Source organism: Canis lupus, chromosome X (genome assembly GCF_048164855.1).
Source record: "Canis lupus baileyi chromosome X, mCanLup2.hap1, whole genome shotgun sequence".
Lineage (NCBI taxonomy): Eukaryota > Metazoa > Chordata > Mammalia > Carnivora > Canidae > Canis > Canis lupus.
This window is the reverse complement of record NC_132876.1, coordinates 14,736,144-14,761,740: the sequence shown is the minus strand read 5'-3', so window position 1 is coordinate 14,761,740 and position 25,597 is coordinate 14,736,144. Positions and strand designations below refer to the sequence as shown.

Below are 25,597 nucleotides of genomic sequence, written 5' to 3'. Positions count from 1 at the left end.
CCAGCACCATTTATGGAGAAGTGTACATACACCCACTGCCAAAGGGAAGGTGCATTTTGTCACTTCCAATGTCACTCCCCGGTCAACTGCATCACTAGGATCTGCCCTGGAGGGAACACAGGCTGTTTTTACCATGAGGAATTAGCACACACAGGGGGCTTCTCAACTGGCACCTTGGGAGTTGCAATGTACACAAATGGCAAAGACCACATTTTGTCACGTGAAAAATGTTCCCGTTTGGTATGTGCAAAAAAAAAAAAAAGAGGGGAAAACAGGAATACTCTATCTAGACAGACGAGGTACTTTAGCGATAGATCCGCAGCGCGGATGGCGATGGCCACACTACCGACCCCACTTTAAGTACCAGCAAGTCGAATTTTCCACACCTGTCCTTGAGCTGCAAAGGGGGAAAAAACCCCACCAAACCACTCATGGTTTCCTGGAGGCATGCATTTCACCATGGCAAAGTGCAACGGGGCGTGCATTACATGAGACGGCAGGCCCGGCTTCAGCGGACTACGGAGATCGCGAGCATTCTTCAAGCACAATGCAGGAAGCTTTACGGAGCGGAGGAGAGCCCGAGAATTTGGAACCATCTTCTCACTCAGTCATTTGGGAAGTGTCATTCCTCAGCCCACTGCTGTCTCAGGAATGCCGGGTGATGGGACCCAGACGTGGCCAGAGGTTGGCTGTGGGAGCAAGCAATGTCGGCAGCCAGGATGGGGCAGCCGAACCCGGCTCAGCCACGAGAAGCAGAGGCTGCTGCGTGCTGCGCCCCAGGGACTGTGTCACGCAGGGTCCCTTCCGAGCCCGCACGACACAGTCACCGGCGCGCCGGGGGTCCTCCTACCTGCCAGGGGCCCGCCACCACACAGCACACCAGAGGGCAATGCACAGTCAAAAAGAAAGAGAAAGAAAGAAGGAGAGAAAACAAGCAAAACACGCGGCCGGCGTGCACAAACCTTCGGGCTCTGTGTTTTCTTTGTGGTGTACTTGCTTCAGCGGGCAGCAGAAGATTTCGTGACACTTAGCACGAAAGGGGGACTCTTTTTTCTTTAATTCCGCAGATTGGATGGAATCTTGCCGTAACATAATGTATTCCTGTGTGCCAGGGGGGGCGTCATCCAGAACTGTGGTCACCACATAACAAAATGAACTCGAGTTAGAGCTTCATGAAAGCAGCGAACGTCTTAAATCACATCTACTCCCAGGGAAGACCAAAGAAACAACATTCCTAAGAAAAGTCTCAAAGCAAATCATTGAATGGCTTTCAGATGTTATTCTTAGGGGCTGACTTTAAAATAACCAAGCCCTGGGAATAGCTTCCTCAACTACGTAGAGCTCTGTTGCTAGTGTAACGAAAATTTAAGGGCGTGAAACTGGGCCAGGAGCACATAAAACCAAAAAATAAATAAATAAGAAGGCCGATAAAAATAAGGCCAGGAGCCTTAACATCAATAACCATATTGTATCTAAATAAACACCATATACTCGCTCACATGTTTCAGCTTAAGATACAATTATAAATATCTGCAGGTTGAACTGGCTGATGTCCCCCAATTGTCAGTGTCTTAGTTGATGTTTCTTTCCTTGGTCTGCTCCCCGGGAGAACCTGACTTTAGCACAACATATACTCAGTCACACAGAAGATTCAAGGGCGCTGCTCTTTAATCTTTGATTTTCAAAGAGAACTGGAGCTGTTGCACATATTCTTCAGATATTCAGAACCCCTTAATGAGAACAAGAAATTCTAGTTGAGAGCCTAACAATCAACACCGGATCTGTATGAAAGACCTACCTGGTTCACGAAATTTGGCCTGGCCTTAGATATATCCCAAGCCCCTCTCACCTTCTTTCCAGACCCTTTCTGGATTTCCTAACCAAGATTGTCAATAACTAGCGCTTTCTCCCTGCAAAAAAAAAAAAAAAAACAAAAACAAACCCATGGGTTCTGCTTTTACAGGGTCCACCACAACATTCTTCAGCCTGAAAACCACCCACTGAGGGGAGTGGGGTACAAATTCGATCTGTATTTGCATAACAGGGAACTGACCCCAGAGTGGATTTTTTTTTCTCTTTCACACCCTTCCCAATGAGGCCGTTCCATTTTGCCAGGAGTGAGTCAGTGCCTCTAAAGCTGTGATTAATGGCATGCTGACTCATCCTACTCCCCCAAATGCATACACTTAGCATGCATTTAGAAGGACCGATACCACCAGCAACCCTCTTATCTGGAGAATAATTCTGTGGTGTTTGTAAAATATAAACAGCTTCTGGTTGGTATTCAGTGGGACCTGAAGCTTCTGTGTTTGGCAAAGCATTCCAGCTCATTGGCTGGGATTTTAATGACCTTTAAGAACTTTCTTTCATGTTGGGCTAAAAAAAATGGTGTAAAAACCAACAAAACTTTTAAATTAGCATTATGAGTTTAGAACAAGTTATTGATAGATGGCTTGTATGTGCAATTGTTGTCTTCCTTTATAAGCCATTAAATTATGCAAGAAGGTGATGAATATTTTAGTCAGCTCTCTATTTTCCTCTAGCATTCAGCAGCAGTAATCAAAAATATTATATAGGCACACCATCACAGTTTTTCCTGGCAGAGAGTTCCCTTCATCTACTAGGAATGTGACTATAACTCCATAGAATCTCGTTGTGAAATGCACATCTTTCCTAGCAACAGCTGCTATTCAAAACATTTGCAACCATTTCCTGCTATGAGCAGAGTTATGATAATATAGACACTTATCAAATTCCAGCATCACAGCTGAAGACCAATTCTGGTTCTACCACCCAAAATATTTAAAGAAAACCTCCCAAACTTGGAACTCTTTAAAAAAAGGAACTCCCATCATTATATAGAAGCTAAGAAATTCCACTTTCACGCACTGTATATAAAAAATATATTTTACGATGAAAGGACAATTGGAGGAATAAGAAGAAAAGAACAACTTTTTGATAATACATAGGGAACTTGTCATTCAGAAGCCCATGATAAACATCAGGAAATTGACTTCCACCCTCATTTTGCAATACCAACAATGACGTCACAAATGGGCATTTCTGGAGATTAATGGCAGACTGAAGCTAATAGCCTTTTGCTGACTCTCCGGCCATCAGCTTTTCCCAGCTGGTCATTAATTCCCAGAAAATGCCTTGCGCTGCCATCATTATTGTTTAATTATATACAACTGGTTATCTGTAACATACAACAAAATCCTAATAAAAGCGACATGCTGTCCGATACAAGAACCAGTCCCAAAATTCATCATGATGGGGAAAGCATGAAGGTCACAAAAGTGCAGGATAATTGCTTTCCACAAAATTCTCTCTCCTGTTCTTCCTTCAAATTGAATTCAGCAAGCGCAAAAGGTGCCAAGATGAGAGCGTTTAAGGAGCCATGTGAGTAATAACCACAGGCATAGAACATTTCCTTGGAAATTGTGAACATCTGGGAGTTAATGGCTCAGCTTTGGGTCTCAGCCTGTCGCTACTCAATGCCCCAAACATCAGTCAATTCAGGCAAAACAGAAAAAAAAGTCAATTGTCAATAGCTTGGTGTCACGTTGACACAAGAGCTAGAACCACTGTGGACTTTTTAACCAGAAGTGACACTGCATGGGCAACACCTCACTTGGGTCTATAAAATTTCCGAACTTGAGGATATTCTACATGAAAAATTAAAACTATTGTATCAAATCCACTTATTCCCAGGGCTCCCTCAGGTAGGACAGTGGCTATATGTGCAATGACAGCAACAGGATTGGCAGGGGACTTCCCACAGGACCCCAGCACTAGGGCGGGTGAGCACCTTAATTCTTCTTCTTTAGAAAAGAGATGAGGATGCAAAGCTTTCAAGGAGCATTAGCTCTATAAAAGGGGGAGGAGGCTTGTAAAGTAACCAACTCATCAAAACAGGAAGAAAAGAATGTGACTCTTTTTTCCCTGGCTTAGCCCAATGTTTTCTGCCATCTTCCTCCTTCTAGTACATTCCCTTCTTGCCCAAGACCTCTATCCTCTGTAGGCCACTCCTTCTTCTATTCATTTGAACTATCTGTCCAGATTTATGCAATGACTCCTGCTGCCCTCCCCAACAATAGATTTATCCGATCTTGGAGGGAGATAAATGACTCCAGTGATTAGGTAGACAGTGGATTTACACAAAGCCTCCTCCAGTTTCAGAGGCTCAACTTAACTCTTCACGACAAATAAGACCGGAAGAGTAGCCCATGGTTGATTTCCAGACCATGTGGCCCCATGCTTTGAGGAAGGTTGCTGAGCCCCATGACAACAGCTACCAAGAGGTAGGCCTTTCCTGGGAAATTGCACCCATATAGCCAGTGACCTTGGCCTTGATCACCCAGCCCATTTCCTCGGGATTGCAAAGTCCCACAGGAGTGGTCAAGAGCTGGGAGAAGACAAGTGCACACATGCAAATCCACACATCCAGACACGCAGACACTGGCAGGTGGCATACTCAGACATGGAAGTGACAAGAATAAGTGACTTTAGGAAGGGGATGACTGTTATGAGCACAATTTATGAAAGAACTAGGGCCTGTTATAAATGGTGTTCTATTGACTAACCACTGAGGTAGGTAAGCCTGCATCTAGAATTGGTGTCCCAGCGGCAGCACTGGATTGTTACTAAACCATCCCCACTGTCCTCTAGGTCTTTCAGCAATCACCAAGATCAAGGACAGGGGTAGGGGGGCAGTTAGGGCAAGGGAAGGGGGTTTAAGTCTAAGCCTGATGACCTGGTCTAAGCTACTCATGTTCACAGAGATACAGTATTCCCATTTTCAACTAGACACAGAGAAAGCAATAATCCATAGCAAAACTTAATCACCAATAAAAAATAATCCCAATGTGAGACTGGGTGTTATACTATATGTTGGCAAATTGAACTTTAAAAAAACTAAAAAAAAATAATCCCAATGTAATGTACCTTTTAAAGGTGTTTTTAATTAATGAAGTTAACATTTATCCCTATTTTTAAAAATCCAGTTGTTTTGCTCTAGAACTTTACCAATAAGTATAACATTGGCTACATAAAACAGCTACCCAAATATTTAGCAATATCACAAACACTACAATGTAATCCTCCATGTCATTCCAAACAAAATTTCTTCAGAGATTATTAAATGCAACCCCTTTGTCTCAAAACATAAGAAAAATAAAGCTCAGGAAAGGGTACTTTGACAAAGCCCAGCCTGAGAGCCATGATTCCAGCATGTTTACCAGCAAAATCTAAAGTAAGACTGCGTTGTACAAACACTAAATTAAAAAGGAATAGGGTACTTCAGTATGACTTAGCTTAAAAGATTACCCCTGCCTCTAACACATTTTTCTTTCACATTTTTCTTTCTTCATCCAAAGACAGAAAGGCAACTAGAGACAGCCTAGGAAACTATTTCGACAATGCCACATAGGCCCTTGCCCCCTTGCCAGGTCACTGTAATTTTCAAGGTTTGCTGGCTTCAAACTGGAAGCAGTTAACAATCCCTCAATTATTTGATGATGGTGTTTTTTTTTTTTTTTTTTTTGCTTTCAAATGAACTCTTCACAGAGATGACTCAACATACGTAATTAATGGTACCTGATTCTAAATCAAAGCGAATCTGAGATCACCAGGGCAACAGAAATGAAATGATTGGAACTACCAATCAAAGTTATTAGACATATATTAGTGACTCCAAGAGACAACTACATAAAAACACCTATGAATCAGAAAATGTGGCAAAATATACACATTATCAAATGTCCTCACATAATGAGAAAAAAGGTGAGAAGAAAATAGGAGTAATTGGAGCAATTACTCTTCCATGTCATCGAGCACCTGTCATGCTGAAAAGTACATTCAACCACAGGATGAGTTAGCTCAAGACCTCCATTTTGCCTTCTGGCTAACTACCTATTACTTATCTGTATATGATATTTAAACTCTACTGCCAGAGTGAAAATGATCAGGATGGCAGGTCTTTTTTTTAATTTATTATTTATGATAGTCACACAGAGAGAGAGAGAGAGAGAGGCAGAGACATAGGCAGAGGGAGAAGCAGGCTCCATGCAGGGAGCCCGATGTGGGATTCGATCCCGGGTCTCCAGGATCACACCCTGGGCCAAAGGCAGGCGCTAAACCACTGTGCCACCCAGGGATCCCGGATGGCAGGTCTAAGGTAAATGAGTAACTGAAGTAAGTAATTCACTTAACGGAATTGAATACTAATGATCAGCCTAAAAACAACTTTAAAATACTTCTTCCAGAAGTTTCAGTTGCCTTCTTCTTTGCAACCTCCCCCGTCTCCATTCAGCCCCCTCAGCCACTATTAGGAGTTCCTCCAAATTTTGTTTGTTCAGGCTGTTTTGTTCTTTTTGCAGTAGGATTAAATGCAGACTCTCTGTCGTGGTGGCTTCCCACCTCCTCAATTCCATCAATACCTCTCTTGTTCTTCCTCACACTAGATTTTTCCATTAGTATCTAGAATATGGTAAACATTTTCTTGCCCGAAGACCATATACTTGCTGCTGATTATGACTCCCCCTCTATGTCCTACCAAGTTCTACTTAAATGTCACCTTCTCAGAAATGTCTTCTTGGCTACCTTAGGTAGGTCTGTACACAATTATAATTTGTAAATGTGTGCATGTATGTGTGCATGTATGTGTATGCATGTGCGCAGGGATGCACATGTGCATGTGTCTTGTCTCACTCTCCCTACAAGAATATTGAGAAGCTCTCTCAAGCAGGAACATTAATTGTCTTATTTATCACTCTATAGTTTTTGGGTTATCATAATAGGCTTTTACTGAAACGTTAGGTTGACAATTGTTTTCATATGTATGTCTTTCCTCCACAACTTAAATGTAAGTTCCAGAGGGAAAGAACCATGTCTTTTGGTGTCATCTTTGCTTTCCCTAATGGCCTAGAATGCTTTTGCACATGGTAGCTCTGCATGCATAAGATCACTCCCTTCTAGGGAGAGTCATGCCTACCCTGAAAGTGTGTGCTGAGAAGGGATCATAAATGGAAGGGGTTCAGCATGTTGCCTGGCAGCTGGCAGGCACACAGTGGACACAGCCATGGAAGAAATGCTATCTGTGAGAGAGATGAAACTGTTGAGCACTGCACTCTGGCAGTGAGGACACCAGGCCTCACTGCTAACCTTCTGGGGGACCTTTGGAATGCCACTTCACCTCTGAGCCTCAATTTTCCCATTTCAAAAGTGATGGGTACTAGGCCAAGGGTTCTCAACACTGGCACTTTTGACATTGGGGCTAGATAATTCTTTGTTTTAAGAGGCTGTTCTGTGCATCAAAGGATGTTTAGCAGCATCCCTGGCCTCTCCTCACGAGGTGCCAGTACCATCCCTTCACTCTCCTCCCCTGGCCAAGTTGTGACAACCAAAAATGTCTCCAGATATTGCCAAATATCCCTTCCTAGCAGGATGAAGGCAAAATCACCTTAGCTGAGAATCGCTGGACTTGATGATGGATAAAGCCCCTCTGGTTTATAAACCTCTTTATAGAGAATAAGTACCAATCCTGGAAGTCTCTTTGTGACCCTTAGAGATGCTAAGCATCCTGCCAGGACTCCGCTATTCTGTTTGGGGCATGATTACTACCCCGCACAGTCCAGACAAGAAAGAGAAGGAAATGCACCAGTGAGTGTGCCCCATCACCTCGGTAACAGAAAGCCTTTGACTGGCAAGATGTCAAGCACAACTGCTACACATCAGTGGAGTCATTGCTCAGCCTAGGGCAAAGGCTTTTTCCGGCAAATGATGACACTGGGCAGCACCTATGGTGAGCATCCTCAGACACCTGCTGTGAATAACAGGTGGGGCACAGCCAACCAAAGACCTGGCTTGGATGGGTATGAGAAGTACAAAGAGGAGGCTGGGAAACTCTCTCTGACCTTATCCAGGGAGCTTTCTTGAAGCCTGGCCTTCCCATCTTCTAAAAGCCCAAGTCACCAGGGAGGAAGCATCCTCCTAATGAAGACAGAAATGAGTCCGTTAACAAGAAAAATAGCCTGTTTCAGCTATCTCCACCTAGCCGAGTTCCCCTCAGCCTGGTGCAACCACAGTCTAAACCACAGTTCTCAGCTGTGTTGGAGCATTAGCGTGACCTGGGGCACTTTAAAAAAGTAAGATACCCACAGTGATCAATTCAACCAGAATCTCCAGGCTGGGGCCAGGCACTGGTAGGTTTCCAAGTTCCTCAGCTGATTCAACTGCACAACTGGGGTGCAGAATAATTCAAGCCTTTCCACATTGTCCCCAGTGAAAAGTCCTCTTTCCCCCCTTGGAGGATGGGCCCTGGCCCCCTGTCATCTTATGATTTCCATTTCTTTCCATATCTCAGCCCAGCATTGCCACCATGCATTGTGCGGCGGTGCTATATGAGGTATAAAATTGTACAGCAGTCCATATCTCCACATAGCAGCCCCGTTCCAGCTGGAGCAACCACCATGGCTTGCCCACAGCTCTACCAGTGCATTAATCCATCCCTGCCCTCTGTTCTCTTTATTATTTTTTTCAAAATGATTCATTCTCTCACCAGCCAGTTCTGTTGAACTGAGTCAAATGAAGCTATATTCTTATCAACACCCCTCAAGGTGAATGTCTTAGGCTGGTGACAACATATGTCTTTGGCCTGAAGCCAGCCCATGATGCCTCATCTTGCTACCCTGGTCCCTCCACATCAGCTCCTTACATAGGCTCCTCACCCTCAAGATCCACACAGCTATTTCCAAGTTTCCATATGCTACAGCCTTAACCAAGTACAGTCTAAGCTCCCAGTCACAAAACAAAATGGTGCCAAGAATTCATTGGGAACTTTGTTGGTGATTGGCTAAATATGCTGGGACTTCTTTCATGACATCAGACAATTAGAGATTGGGGATACATTTCCCAGAAATTGCTTCTTTGAACCCTGTAATTCAGGGGTTCTCCACTCTAGCCCCAGAATCAGAATTGCCTGGGGAGCTTTTTAAAAAAAGGCTCACCTCTAGAGATTCTCATTTAATTGGTTGCATAGCACGATGTGGGTCATAGTAGTCCTTAAAAAGCTTCTCGGATGTTTCTAATTGTGCAGCTAAGGTGGCAAACCAATATGTCTAATTGAGGGAACAAGAGAAAAAATAAAGCCACAAATGTAAGCATGATTAACTGCAAAGATGTTATCCTGAGCAAAGAAGGAAGAACTCTAAAGAAACTGGGACTTTTAGGTGCTAGGCCTTATAATTGAGTAAGGAACACAAATGGATCTTTCAAGGAGAAAGTCTCAAAAGCCTTAGGGAATGCAGAGGGGTGTATAGGCAAAGGCCTTACAACCAATCTGTCCTGGTTTCAAATCCCAGGTCTGAGACCATAAGTGGTCTCCACAGTGTGGCGTTGAGCAAGCTATGTACCCTCTCGGAGGCTTAGTTTCTTCACCCATAAAATGGGATGCCCGCTGTTCTTAAAGGAAGGCCCTGAACCAGCAGCACAGATACCACATGGGAGCTTGTTAGAAATGCAGGCTCTTAGCCTCACCAAATTCAGACCAAGAGAATCAGCATCAGTCTTTTCAAAACATTCTGAGGTGACTGCTACACACCTAGAAGTCAAGATTTGCCTAGAACAGTGGCTGGCACACAGTGCAGACTCTGTCTGGGTTTACTTCCTTCTCTCTCAAGGCCAAACAACTATTTGGGCAGCACTTCAATGTATATTTGTGGCAACCCTGCCACCTCTGCTATGACCTTGGGCACATCCATGTCCCATCTTTTATAGATGACCAAACTGAATCACAGTGTTCAACAGGGCTGTTTTAAGAATTAAGAGAGATTTTGTGGGTAGAAGCATATGTGGGTAGCACAATGCCTAGCCCTTGATAGGTACTCCATACACACGAAGTACTCCTTGAGTATTGACCGAGGTTGAATCGCCCTTAATGCAAAAGTGTCTTTCCCTAGTCTCCACAAGGCTTACACAATCTTCATTTTAGTTTTCTAATCAAAGTAGGGGGGTTGGCCTGCAGGAGAAAAAAGGTGGCTGTACCACCCATAGAGCAGTAAATTGACTGACAAAAGGTATTTCTTCTGGAACGATGTATAGAATTTCTTTTTTTTTAAGATTTTTTTTTTAATTTTTTATTTATTTATGATAGTCACACAGAGAGAGAGAGAGAGAGGCAGAGACATAGGCAGAGGGAGAAGCAGGCTCCATGCACCGGGAGCCCGACGTGGGATTCGATCCCGGGTCTCCAGGATCGCGCCCTGGGCCAAAGGCAGGCGCCAAACCGCTGCGCCACCCAGGGATCCCTTTTTTTAAGATTTTATTTATTTTTTCATGAGAGACACACAGAGAGAGAGAGAGAGAGAGACAGAGAAACAGAGACACAGGCAGAGGGAGAAGCAGGCTCCATGTAGGAAGCCTGATGTGGTACTTGATCCCGGGCCTCCAGGATCATGCCCTGAGCCCAAGGCAGATGCTCAACCTCTGAGCCACCCAGGCATCCTATACATATGGAATTTCTAGAAAATGTTTACCTATGATTGGCTTCATTGAAGAAAATTGTATTTGGTCTCACTTATTTTCTTTCTAATGCAGTGGTTCTGGCCAGTCTCTTAAAGACTGAAACTCTATGGGTGCCTGGGTGGCTCAGTCGGTTGAGTGTCCAACTCTTGGTATCAGGTCTGATCATGATCTCCCAGTAGTGGGACTGAGCCCCACTTTGGTCCATGTGCTCAGCATAGAGTCTGCTTCACATTCTCTCTCCCTCTCCCTCCCACTCACACACACTCTCTCTCTCAAATAAATAAAATCTTAAAAAAAAAACTGAAACTCTAGGCAGCCTGTAAAGATTACTGTAAGACAGACTCTGGGTATTACTTTTGCATCAAATTTTCTGCCTCTTCGTCCATGCATAAATAGGGAGGCAATGGCATCATTCAATAAGTGGCCTTTCTCTTCAGACACAATAAGCTAGGGGACAGTTCCCATATAATTCCCTGCCTAATGCATGTTTGTTCCAGTCAGCTTTGCTCTATTTGTGTGTGTCTCTGTCTGTCTGTCTGTCTGTCTGAGGCTTTGCTTTTAATAATTGTTAGTACAGGTGCTCTGGTTAGGCTCACAAAATGATGTCATAGCTACTCATAGCAACATCCTGAAGTCTTCTCAGCCTTCGATCTTAAGACCTTTCTTGGGCAATATCACAGGCTAAATTGCTAGGGAAAGCCTATTTTCTCCTATCAATCGTTTCCATTTTTAGAGCACCAACTCTCAGAGGACTGGGGTTTCCTCACCAATATACTAGAGAGCACACTCTCAAGCACCACACCCACATCCTCCTGGAAAATGTGCTCAGCAACACCATACTTCTTCACATGGCATGCTTGAAGAGTCCTGCACTAGTCGTTGTCATTATTTCCCTAGAGTTCTTATTGCATATTTCGAAAGCTAATCTGTGATATAAATCTCATGGTTGCTCTAAGTCTCTGGAGAGCTCAGGAAACCCCACTTTACAGGCTCTATTGACAGCCAGGAAGTCCTTGGTCCTGGTAATCGTAACTGGAAAACAATATAATGCTGCTTAAAAATTATGACTGGGAGAGTGATGAATGCCATCAAACTCACTTCTCCCTCTCCCTCTCTGTCCCAAAAAGGTAACTAAGTAGCAAACTCATTGTACTTTATTAGTCAGGAAATAGTACCTTTATTTTCAAGCAAAAGGAATTCCCTTATTTCCCATTCTTGCTAGTGTTCTGTGGTCATATGTGCCTCTATCACCTACTGGCACTCCTTCTACCAAGGTGACATGGATGAAAGTTCACTCACGTCCATTAGCAGCCCGCCATGACTGACCCTTTGGCAGGAACCATAAAGCAAATACCAACACATGGGCTGATCTATAAAAGCCATTTCTCAGAAACAATAAAAAACGTGTATATCACTGTGGCTTTGTGCTACCTGGCATTCTACATAACGTGACTGTGCCAGTGATTTGAGAAGGGGTAAAGGAGAAAGAAGGTCCAGGAAAAGAGGGAGGAGAAGGCTTTTCCAATTGATCAAGATGTGAGTCCTGGCAGGTCTTGTTTCATTTAAAATATGCACTGGTTACATCCTTCTCTCCCTAATTAGTCACAAACTGTACTCAAGCTCATCAAAAGGCAGTTAGTTCAGTTCAGCTGCAACATCATATTATTCAGTGTGCAAGCTCAAATGGCCCTCAACACCTCCAAGAAACACAGTTCTCATGTAGATGCTGCAGAAGAATTCTTACCCTTTGGATAGTTAAAAGAGGCACATTAAAAAAAAGGCACATTTTTAGCTAATGGAAAGCATTACAACAAAATCCCCAATTACAATAGCTGAAATCCAGAAAATAATTCTAAACAAGAAGCATTCTAATTCAATGAGCTTCTTTCTTTGCACTCAAGCCTGTCACAGTTTCTAACTCTCCATTCAGTAAATAGAGCTGGTGTTTCTTCTCAGGAGGGCTGTCCCTGCAGGAATTACAGATGGGAGAAGATATTGTGCCAGGTTAGAACCCACTCTAAATTTGTTTGAGAAGAATTTCAAAGCACATGGTATTTGAGTTTGTTTACTCTTGGCAGCATTCCTGTTTAAGAAAAAGGAATTACAATTATTTTAAAAGCCTCAAGCCATCAAATGTCCTTTAAATAGCATTTAATGATTTAGGTGTAAATGAATCATAAACACTTAGATTAAACTTCCTCCTCATTCCCTACAAACCCAGCTGGTTAAGTAAGGTTTTAACAAAAGAGCACTCAGTCTGCTTCATCCTTTTCAAGATAAGGTCATTGGAGGGGGGTCTCCAAGCTGGGTCTGGTGCTCATGTTTAAAACATTGGGAGTACTCACATTATATTTTTAAAAGGAGTAAAATAGAGTGCCGGGTGTCTACTATGCACTTTCACATATCATTTCTAATATCCACAACAACTCCATGAGACAAGTATCATTATTATCCCCACGAGACACAGAGGAGATTCGATGTTAGAAAGGTTAAGGAACATGCCTAGAATCACCCAGCTATCAAGACACAGAGTGGGATTCAAACCCAGGTCTTCATGCCTCTGTAGCCTATATTCTTACAACACTGTATCTGATAATCATTTGTGTATCCGTGATAGGCAGGATAATGACCCCTCAAAGATGCCCACATCCTAATCCCTGGAATCTGTGAATATGTTACCTTGAGGCAGCAGATGTAATTAAGGTTGCTAATCAGCTGACCTTTAGATGGAAATTAGCCTAGATTATCCAGGTAGTTCCACTGTAATCAGATGAGCTCTTAAAATCAAAAGAGGGAGGCAGAAGAGTGGGTCAAAGAAATGAAAAAAACGAAGTGGCAGGACAGATTAAAAGTATGAGAGGACCCAACCTACTGTAGCTGGCTTTTAATGCTGAGGAAGGAGGCTAGGGGCTAAGGAATCCATGTAGCCTGTAGAAGCTGGGAACAGCCCTCAGATGCCAGCTAGCGAGGAAACAAGGATCTCCAGGCAACCAGGAACTGAACTCTGCTAACAACCCAAAAGAGCAAGGAGACACTCCTTCTCTAGAGCCTCCAGAAAGGAATGTAGCCATGCCAAGACCTCCATTTGGGCCCAGTGAGATGTGCATCTGTCTTCTGATAAAAACCTTATGTTGCTTAAGCCGCTAAGTCTGTGACAATTTGTTATGGCAGAAATCAAAAACTAATACAATATTCAAAGTTTAATGCTGAAAACCTAACTCAGGTTTATAACTCATAAGCCTTCTACAGTTATTTTAATAACAGTAATTAAATATCACTTAATAACAGTAATCAAATATTACATATGGAATTGACATATCTTGATCTTCAGCCTGAGAAGAAAATATATGTACAAAAATGCTTCCTCCGGCCTTTTCATTTTCTATTCCCAACATAATAGTACCTTTCAATACTCTTTTAACGAATACTTACTGGGAACCTACCATATGTCAGGCACTCACTAGTGAATGTATACAGTATACAGCAGATGGGGAAAAAACAAAAACCCTTGCCCTCATAGAGTTTACACATTGAGGGGAGGGGATAAACAGTAAACAAATCAGAAAGGTGAATCCCCCAAGGGTCTCTGAGTCACTCACAGGAAGAGATCTGCTCTGAATTGCTGCTGGACCCATATACATGAGAAATAATCTTTTACAAGGTAAGGGTCTGCTGTGTGAGCTTTCTGTCACTATAGTATAACTTGGTCTCATCAAAATAATATGGACAGCCTCACTGGGAAGATGATGTTGGAGAATGAAGTGCAGAAGACACTGAGCCATGGAGACATCTAGAAGAGCATTCCCAGTGGAGGGATCAAAAATGCAAAAACTCTGAGGTAGGAGTAGGAGTTGCTGGGTTTTTTTTTAAAGATTTTATTTATTTATTCATGAGAGACACACAGAGAGAGGCAGAGACACAGGCACAGGGAGAAGCAGGCTCCCTGTAGGGAGCCCGATGCGGAACTCGATCCCAGGACCCTAGGACCACGACCTGAGCCAAAGGCAGACGCTCAACCATGGAGCCACCCAGGCACCCCTGAATCGCTATTTTTGTAGAAAATGGAGGTCAACGTGGCTGGAATTGAGAGAATGCGGGGAAAGAGTGACAGGAGGTCAGAAAAGAAATGGGAAGTCTGCTCATGCAGGCCACGGTAATAACTGGCTTTCCATTCTGAGTGGCAGGAAGCCATGGCATGGTTTCAGGCAGAAGAGTGATGTGATCTGGCTCATGTGTTCAAAAGCTCACTCTTCCTGCTGTGTACAGAAGGGACTTCAAGGAAGAAGAAGCAGAGAGACTGCTTAGGAGGCCACTGCTATAATCTAGGTAAGAGATGATAATAGTACGTAGTGGTATAGGTGGAAAGGATTCTGGGTACACATTCTAGGAACATAGACTCTTATGAATAGAAGTTCCATCTAGAATGGATAAAGAAGTGAGATATATATATATGATTATATGAGATATATATGTATATATATCTGATTATATATATATTATATAATGTAATACTACTCAATTATAAAAAGAGAAAGATATCTTGCCATTTGCAACAACATGGATGGACCTTGAGGGTATTATGTGACGTGAAAGAAATCAGTTAGAGGAACACAAATACCATACGATTTCATTTATGTGTGTAAGCTAAAAAACAAAACAAATGAACAAACCAAAAAAAAAAAAGACTCAAAAACAGAAAAACAGGTAATTACCGGAGGTAAGTGGGTGGGGGGATGGGCAAAACGGGTGAAGGAGATTAAAAGGTATAAGCTTCCAGTTATAAAACAAGTCAAGGAAATGAAAAATGCAGCACAGAGAACACTGTCAATAATATTCTATTAACACTGTATGGTGACAGAGGGTGACTACACTTATCACAGTGAGCACTACCCTTACCATAGAATTGTTGAATCACTATGTTGTACACTTGAAGCTAATGTAGCACTGTATGTCAATTATACTTCGATAAAAAATAAATTAAAAAAGAAGTTATATGTAACAGTATGCAACATCTAGCAACACTAATACAGATACCTTTTGATAACGGTACATGGACTATATAGTTCCCAGAGGATAAATATTTACTGTGGACTAGCTAATTCTGTTCTTTAGACATTGGAGAGATACTACCTCGCCCTTAGCTCTCCCCTGTGGTATCTCATTGGACTAAATACATCTATATGGAATATGATCAAGTAGGTATCCAGCAAACATGAACATTGCAGGAGAGTATTAATGGCATCAATAGAGATGATGGGCAGTTTGCAAAACAACATTCTTGAGAAATCAATTCCCCTGACCCTTTACACCATTCTTGTTTCTCTTCTATAAACCTAGTTTCCTTCTGTCATGTCAAAGACTCCACCAAACAAGTCTAACACTTCAAGTGCTACTAGAGAAGAGGAATGGTGGGAAAACAACCTTAGAACTCAGGTGCCTGGACTCCAAGCCCAGCCTAGTAGCCTTCCCCTTGCCTTATAAGTCACACCATCTGTATGAGCCCAAACTTGGACCTCAAATGGAATGGACCAGATGATCTCTAAGGTTCTTACTGCTTAAGTTCAGGGTAAGGGTCGGGGGTTCTTCTCTCTCCTTGATAATGTTTTCAATATGAAGCTCACTAGCATAAGACTGTTGGCTTCTCTCTGGTCCATCATTCACTCTTTCCTGGATGGGGTACTGCTGAGGTCTGAAAAGACAAACTAGCAGCCCTAGCCTAGCCCCTTCCTTTTTCCTTTCTCCTTGGGAGCCAGCTCATCACAGAAAGCATGCATTCTGCTCTGCTCCTCTATGCCTTAAGCTTTGCAGGTAGAGGTCCATGCCAGGTAAAGGAATGAAGAGTAAGACAGGGATCTGCAATGATCCAGAGCTGCCTGCGGCTGGGTAGATACATCTAATTATGGGGTTCATTATTAGAATGTCCATCTCTTTAAAAAAAAATATTTTATTTATTTATTTATTTATTTATTTATTTATTTATTTATTTATGAGAGAGAGAGAGAGAGGCAGAGACACAGGCAGAGGGAGAAGCAGGCTCCACGCAGGGAGCCTGACGTAGGACTCTATCCCGGGACTCCAGGATTAGGCCCTGGGCTGAAGGTGGCGCTAAACTGCTGAGCCACCCAGGCTGCCCCTAAATATAGTTAACACAAACAGTTTTATTGGTTTCAAGTGTACAACATAGTGATTCAACAAGTCTGTGTGTTCTGCTATGCTCGCCACCAGGGTAGCTACCCTCTGTCCCCATACAGCCCTATTACAGTGCCATTGACTATATTCCCTATGCTTTACCTTTCATCCTTATAATTTATTCCCTAATTGGAAGTCTGTACTTCCCATTCCCCTTCACTCATTTTGCCCATTCCTCTACCACCTCCCATTTGACAATCATCAGTTTATTCTTTGTATTTATGGGTCCGTTAGCAGAAGGTTTTTAAATTAACATCCAGCTCCTTCCATCTGTGGAGGGGGCAAGCCAGCCTTCATGTCTCCCCTCCTTCCTGCCTATTCCTCATTCCTCCTTACCATTTTTCCTGTCCTAGGAGTAGAAGTCTCCTGGTACTGATCCTGGCCATGAAAAAACAGTGGTAACCATTGTAAGTCAAATTGGCCAACAGAATTTGACGTTCTTGTAGAGGTTTTAGGATTTGTCCAATACTCTAGAAGCCATGATTCTGAGCATTCGCAAATATTGATGGCATTTGCGGGGGTGGGCGGGGACACTCTTTCTTCCTCTGTCCAAGTTGGGAACAAATTAAGAAACAAGTCAAAAGAGAAAGGTGTATAAAGAATAAAATATTACCTTTATTCTAAATAAGTCTGACATTGGGAGATTAAGTTTTTGTCTGTGAAGAGGTGGACATTCGGGGATCCCTGGGTGGCTCGGCAGTTTGGCCCAGGTGTGATCCTGGAGTCCTGGGATTGAGTCCTGCATTGGGCTCCCCCGATGGAGCCTGCTTCCCCAGGAAAGCAAGGCCTCTGCCCATGTTCCTGGCTTCACCTTTGCCTCTTTGCTCCTGAGCAAGTACCACTTGCTTCTCTTTTCCCAAAGGCTCCCTGGAGGCATGTGGACTAAAGTATGTTAACCAGACTTGTAATATGCTCCAGCCATGGCTGTTGGGAACAACCTGAGGTAAGTCCCTCAGGCTCGATTCAGGTTCCTAGAAAAATCTGGAACTAGAGGAGTCCTACTGCCATGATAATTGGACTAGTCCCACTTGTCAGGGAAAAAGGCATGCAATCATTGAAGAATACTGTAATGGTTCATTTTATGCATCAACTTGAATGTGCTGCAGTGTGCCCAGATATTTGAGGGTATTTCTGTGAAGATGTTTGTGAAATGAGATGAACATTTCAACTGGTAAAATGAGTAAAGGAGACTGTTCTCCCTAATGCGGTGGGCCTCGCCCAATCAGTTGAAGGCCTGCATAGACCAAAAGGGCGGACATTCCCATAGTAAAGGGGAACTCCTTCTGCCTGATGACCTTTGAAGTGAATCATCAGCTTCATTTCTGCCTCCAAACTCAAACTGAAACATTGGCTCTTCCTCGGTCTCGAGTCTGTTGGCCTCTGGACTAGCGCTATACCATCAATTTTCCTGGTTCACAGGCTTTAGGACACAGACTGGAACTAATCCATTAGCTCTCCTGTTTGTCCAGCTTGACTCACCCTATGGACCTTGGGACTTGCCAGCCTCCATCACTCTGTGAACTAATTCCTTATAATTAACAAATATATCCTATTGTTTCTATTTCTCTGGAGAACCTTGACTAATGCAAACACCACAGGAAGCTGGGAGACATGGAATATCATTTGTCCATTTCTCTAACCAAACTGCAATTTAGCCACATTGATTCTTGATTGTAAAAATAATCCTTCTTCTCCCCATTTACTTCCAATGCTGGGTGACAACTCCACATTGTGGACAGATGCTTGGGTGACAACCAATGAGTTGAGTTATGCCCTTGTTTCATCCCCCCCTTAAAATGTAAATGAAACCTGTGATGGCAAATTTAAAAAAAATTAAGATGTAATACAGCTCCCAGATCAGTTGATTTTCTTAATCAAAAGGGATAAATCTGGGCGGGCCTGACTTAATCAAGCAAAAGCATTAAAAGTGAGAGACTCACCTGCTGGCCATGTGAGCAGCCTTAGGAGGGGGCCATGGAGCAAGGAACTCTGGGCACCTGAGAATGGCCCCCAGATGACAGCTAGCAAGAAAATGGGGGCTTCAGGCCTATAGCCACAAGCAATTGAACTCTGCCAATTGTCACATGAGTTTAGAAGAGGACCCTGACCTCCAGAAAAAAAGATAACCCAACCAATACCTCCATTATAGCCTTGTGAGATCCTGAACAGAGAAGCCAGCTATGCCACGGCCTCCAAATATTTATTGGTAGGGACTTTATCAGCTACAAATGTGCTGTTATCCTGAGGTTTTGATTGTTAAGACTGAAGGACCAGGCTGTTGAGCCAGAGTAATTAGGATGGCTCTCTACCTGTTCCATAAAGATTACCATGATAAAGAAAAACAATTATCTCAATATTTAGCATTAGTCACCTTAGAAGGATTACAACAAAAGAAAAATTTCTAAATAGAATGTGAGTAGACTAAAGCGTCAGTAACATTTCTTCCACTTGAAGTAAAGTCATTCTGAGTATGAAATATAAAAGCCTCTTTTTTAGGAGAAATTTTCTATTCTTAGAAGAAGCTCGTTTGTGGTTAGCTTTATTTCTTCTTTCAGAGAAAAAGATGATTTGAAAACACGGTCATTTCATTTTAAATAACATAATCACTTTTGAGGAACTTTCTTTTTAATTAGAAAAGGTTTTCTTTTTTCCTATCTTTTACTGTGGTAAAATATATAGAACATAAAACTCGCCATGTTAACCATTTTCAAGTGTACAATTCAGGGAATTAATTATATTCACCATGATGTGCAACCATCACCAATATCTAGTTCAAAAATTTTTCATCACCACAAGCAGAAACTCTGTAACTCTTAAGCAATAATTCCTCATTCTCCTCTTCCCCACCCCCTCCAACTTCTAATCTACTTTCGATCTCTGAATTTGCCTAAGTGTAATGATACAATATTTATTCTTTGGTGTCTGGCTTATTACACTTCACAAAATATTTTCAAGGTTAATACATGTTGTAGTACGAATCAGAACTTCCACTATATGTATATGCCACATTTTGTTTATCCATTTATCTGTTGACGGACACTTGAGTTGTCTCCAACTTTTGGCTCTTGGGAATAATGCTGAAATGAACATTGGCATACAACTATCTGTTTGTGTTCCTGTTTTCAATGCTTTGGCTATATACTTAGAAGTGTAATTGGTGGGTCATAAGGTAAGTCTATACTTAACCTTCTGAGAAACTGCCAAAGTGTTGTTCACAGTGGCTGCACCATTTATATTCCCACCAGCATGGTATGAGGGTTCCAATTCCTCCACATCCTCACAAACACTTGTTATTTTCCTTTAAAAAAAATTATAGCCTTCCTAATGGGTATGAAGTGGTAGCTCATTGTGGTTTTGATTTGCATTAATCTAATGGCTAATGATGTTCAGCATTTTATCATTGCTTACTGGATATTACATATTTTCTTTGGAGAAATGTCTGTTCAAGGCCTATGCCCATTTTTTTTTCTCATTTTGTTGCTGAGTTTTAAGAGTCCTTTATATAGGGGTGCCTGGATGGTTCAATTGGTTAAGCATCTGAGTCTTGATTTCAAGACTTGATCAGGTCATGATCTCGGGGTCAAGATGGGATTGTGCTGCACACTGGGCAACTTGCTCAGTGGGGAATCTGCTTGTCTCCCTCTCCCTCCACTCCCCCCCATGCTTGTGCATTCTTTCTCTCTTAAATAAATAAATAAATAAATAAATCTTTAAAACAGAGTTTTTTAAATATATAAAACACATATCAGATATATTATTTACAAATATTTTCCACCATTGTGTTGGGTGTCTTTTCACTTTGACACTGTCCTTTGCACAAAAGTTTTAATTTTGATGAAGTCCAAATTTATCTATTTATTCTTCTCTTGCTCAGGCTTTTGGCATCATATCTAAAAAATCTGGTGCCAAATCCAAGTACATGAAGAACTATCCTTATGTTTTCTTCTAACAATTTTACAGTTTTAGCTCTTACATTTAGTTTGTTAATCCATTTGAGTTAATTTTTGTATATAGTGTGAAGTAGGGATTCAATGTGATTCTTTTGCATGTGGAATTCCAGTTGTCCCAGCCCCATCCATTGAACAATTGTTTCGGCATTGAAGGGACTTGTCACCCTTGTCAAAAAATCAACTTTTTAACTTTTAACGGATCATGTTTTTCCAAAATCTTTCCCTTCTGTTAGGCCCTAGAGGTTCATTGAAAACATATATTCTAAAAAAAAAAAAAAAAAAAAGAAAACATATATTCTTTTGTCCACGATTAAGATGGCTTTGTACCACGATAGCCAAACTGTGGAAGGAGCCTCGGTGTCCAACGAAAGATGAATGGATAAAGAAGATGTGGTTTATGTATACAATGGAATATTACTCAGCTATTAGAAATGACAAATACCCACCATTTGCTTCAACGTGGATGGAACTGGAGGGTATTATGCTGAGTGAAGTAAGTCAATTGGAGAAGGACAAACATTATATGTTCTCATTCATTTGGGGAATATAAATAATAGTGAAAGGGAATATAAGGGAAGGGAGAAGAAATGTGTGGGAAATATCAGAAAGGGAGACAGAACGTAAAGACTGCCAACTCCGGGAAACGAACTAGGGGTGGTAGAAGGGGAGGAGGGCGGGGGGTGGGAGTGAATGGGTGACGGGCACTGGGGGTTATTCTGTATGTTAGTAAATTGAACACCAATAAAAAATAAATTAAAAAAAGATGGCTTTGTACAAATGTCATAGATATTTCAAAATCCAAAAGGGTTATGTTGACATATTGCCAGAATTTACAAGTTGTCTCCAGTTGTGTATTAATAAGTAGATTGTAGGTGACCGGGAGAGGAATATATTGTTATGTACAGAAAAAGCTGTAGATCTTGGTATTGTGTCCTGTTTTTTATCTGTGGCCATCACTTTCAGGTCAAAGGGAGTATGGGAGTAGGTTCTCCACGAAGAAAATCTGTTTTCTTGAGAGTTACAGTGCTGAGCAGCACTTTTTTAGAGTACCCACAGTCTATGCAACTGTTTACAGATTTAGCATGTTAAGGATCTCTGGTCCCACATAAGTTAGCATGTTTTTCTTAAATTCCATGGTATTATATTTTCCTTTGGTACCATTGCCAGAGCACCTGTCATCATTCTAATAAAGTTATCACATCTCCATGGAGAAAAAGGACACCAATGGGTAGTCTATAATCACTTATTTTTACCTCTATTGAAATCTGAACTCCAAAAAGCTCTGAAAATTTTGGTTTTCAAATTTATGTATCTTATTTAGCAGCAAAACCTGACTTGAACCTCTGTGAGGTTGTTTGTTTGTTTTTTCTGTAAGGTTGTTTGTATTGTAGCCTTTTATTTTTATCCTATTTAGTGACTATTCATACATTTTGTGCAGAAACACAAATGTGTCTGATTATGGGATGGTGTTCCAAACTCTGTAGAGAATTTTATGCAAATAGTGTATGCATTACAGTATGTTTCTAAAATGAATTTTAAAAAATCAGCTTTTCAAAAAAAATCAACTGGACATAGATGTATGCATTTATTTCTGGACTCTCAATTCTTATCCATTGGTCTATATGCCAATACCACACTGTTTTAAGTTACTGTAGCTTTGTGGTAAGTTTTGAAATCAATAAACATGAGTCCTCAAACTTTGTTCTACATTTTCACAATAGTTTTGTCTATATTGAGGCCCTTTGTCATTCTATATGAATTGGAGGATTGGCTTTTCCATTTCTGCAAAAAAAAAAGCTTTTGGATTTTGATACAAATTACACTGACTCTGTAGATCACTTTAAGTAGTATTGACATCTTCACAATATTAAGTCTTTGTATCCATGAACATAAGATGATTTTTGATTTATACTTAGGTCTTACTTAATTTCTCTTGGCAATATTTTATAGTTTTCAGTGTATATGTCTTCACTTCCTTGTTTAAATTTATTCCTGAATATTTTATTCTTTCAGATATTACTATAAATGGAATTCTTGTCTTACTTTGCTTTATAGACTGTTCATTGTTGGTATATAGAAACACAACTGATTTTGTAGGTCGATCTGGTACCCTGCAACTTTCCCCAATGAGTTTATTAGCTCTAGTAGCTTTCTCATGGATAATTTGGGATTACCTACATATGGTATGTATTTCTGTGAAGAAATAGTTTCATTTTTTCCTTTCCAATTCAGATGCCTTTGATTTTTTTTCTTTTTCTTTTTTTGGATGTTATTCACTTTTATTTTTCCTTTATCTCTTTGACCTAGAAACATAGATTTTTAAATCTGAACAAGACTTCAAGTCACTTCATTAAAGGTCTGTGAACTCTAGCCAAAGGTTAGGTAGATGCATAAAGTCTACCTGAGAAACTTTATTTATTTATTTATTTATTTATTTATTTATATATTAAATTTTTTTTATTGGTGTTCAATTTACTAACATACAGAATAACCCCCAGTGCCCGTCACCCATTCACTCCCACCCCCCGCCCTTCTCCCCTTCTACCACCCCTAGTTCGTTTCCCAGAGTTGGCAGTCTTTACGTTCTGTCTCCCTTTCTGATATTTCCCACACATTTCTTCTCCCTTCCCTTATATTCCCTTTCACTATTATTTATATTCCCCAAATGAATGAGAACATATAATGTTTGTCCTTCTCCGACTGGCTTACTTCACTCAGCATAATACCCTCCAGTTCCATCCACGCTGAAGAAAATGGTGGGTATTTGTCATTTCTAATAGCTGAGTAATATTCCATTGTATACATAAACCACATCTTCTTTATCCATTCATCTTTCGTTGGACACCGAGGCTCCTTCCACAGTTTGGCTATCGTGGCCATTGCTGCTATAAACATCAGGGTGCAGGTGTCCCGGCGTTTCATTGCATTTGTCTCTTTGGGGTAAATCCCCAACAGTGCAATTGCTGGGTCATAGGGCAGGTATATTTTTAACTGTTTGAGGAACCTCCACACAGTTTTCCAGAGTGGCTGCACCAGTTCACGTTCCCACCAACAGTGTATGAGGGTTCCCTTTTCTCCGCATCCTCTCCAACATTGGTTGTTTCCTGTCTTGTTAATTTTCCCCATTCTCACTGGTGTGAGGTGGTATCTCATTGTGGTTTTGATTTGTATTTCCCTGATGGCAAGTGATGCAGAGCATTTTCTCATGTGCGTGTTGGCCATGTCTATGTCTTCCTCTGTGAGATTTCTGTTCATGTCTTTTGCCCATTTCATGATTGGATTGTTTGTTTCTTTGGTGTTGAGTTTGATAAGTTCTTTATAGATCTTGGAAACTAGCCCTTTATCTGATATGTCATTTGCAAATATCTTCTCCCATTCTGTAGGTTGTCTTTGAGTTTTGTTGACTGTATCCTTTGCTGTGCAAAAGCTTCTTATCTTGATGAAGTCCCAATAGTTCATTTTTGCTTTTGTTTCTTTTGCCTTCGTGGATGTATCTTGCAAGAAGTTACTATGGCCGAGTTCAAAAAGGGTGTTGCCTGTGTTCTTCTCTAGGATTTTGATGGAATCTTGTCTCACATTTAGATCTTTCATCCATTTTGAGTTTATCTTTGTGTATGGTGAAAGAGAGTGGTCTAGTTTCATTCTTCTGCATGTGGATGTCCAATTTTCCCAGCACCATTTATTGAAGAGACTGTCTTTCTTCCAATGGATAGTCTTTCCTCCTTTATCGAATATTAGTTGCCCATAAAGTTCAGGGTCCACTTCTGGATTCTCTATTCTGTTCCACTGATCTATGTGTCTGTTTTTGTGCCAGTAGCACACTGTCTTGATGACCACAGCTTTGTAGTACAACCTGAAATCTGGCATTGTGATGCCCCCAGATATGGTTTTCTTTTTTAAATTCCCCTGGCTATTCGGGGTCTTTTCTGATTCCACACAAATCTTAAAATTATTTGTTCTAACTCTCTGAAGAAAGTCCATGGTATTTTGATAGGGATTGCATTAAACGTGCATATTGCCCTGGGTAACATTGACATTTTCACAATATTAATTCTGCCAATCCATGAGCATGGAATATTTTTCCATCTCTTTGTGTCTTCCTCAATTTCTTTCAGAAGTGTTCTATAGTTTTGAGGGTATAGATCCTTTACATCTTTGGTTAGGTTTATTCCTAGGTATCTTATGCTTTTGGGTGCAATTGTAAATGGGATTGACTCCTTAATTTCTCTTTCTTCAATCTCATTGTTAGTGTATAGAAATGCCACTGACTTCTGGGCATTGATTTTGTATCCTGCCACGCTACCGAATTGCTGTATGAGTTCAGCAATCTTGGGGTGGAGACTTTTGGGTTTTCTATGTAGAGTATCATGTCATCGGCGAAGAGGGAGAGTTTGACTTCTTCTTTGCCAATTTGAATGCCTTTAATGTCTTTTTGTTGTCTGATTGCTGAGGCTAGGACTTCCAGTACTATGTTGAACAGCAGTGGTGAGAGTGGACATCCCTGTCTTGTTCCTGATCTTAGGGGAAAGGCTCCCAGTGCTTCCCCATTGAGAATAATATTTGCTGTGGGCTTTTCATAGATGGCTTTTAAGATGTCGAGGAATGTTCCCTCTATCCCTACACTCTGAAGAGTTTTGATCAGGAATGGATGCTGTATTTTGTCAAATGCTTTCTCTGCATCCAATGAGAGGATCATATGGTTCTTGGTTTTTCTCTTGCTGATATGATGAATCACATTGATTGTTTTATGAGTGTTGAACCAGCCTTGTGTCCCAGGGATAAATCCTACTTGGTCATGGTGAATAATTTTTTTAATGTACTGTTGGATCCTATTGGCCAGTATCTTGTTGAGAATTTTTGCATCCATGTTCATCAGGGATATTGGTCTGTAATGCTCCTTTTTGGTGGGGTCTTTGGTTTTGGAATTAAGGTGA

General features: G+C 41.3%; 1 protein-coding gene across 4 annotated transcripts in view; it reads right to left on the bottom strand.

Annotated features, from left to right (window-relative positions):
- FGF13 (fibroblast growth factor 13) overlaps positions 1–25,597 on the bottom strand; it is a 500,418-nt gene that overhangs the window by 200,145 nt on the left and 274,676 nt on the right. For 2 of the 4 annotated variants that reach the window (XM_072818035.1, XM_072818033.1), the window contains exon 3: positions 963–1,130. The exons of the other annotated variants lie outside the window; for them this stretch is intronic. In XM_072818035.1, the coding sequence (XP_072674136.1) occupies positions 963–1,130 (168 nt within the window). The remainder of the gene's footprint in view (positions 1–962; positions 1,131–25,597) is intronic. 4 annotated transcript variants of the gene reach the window in all.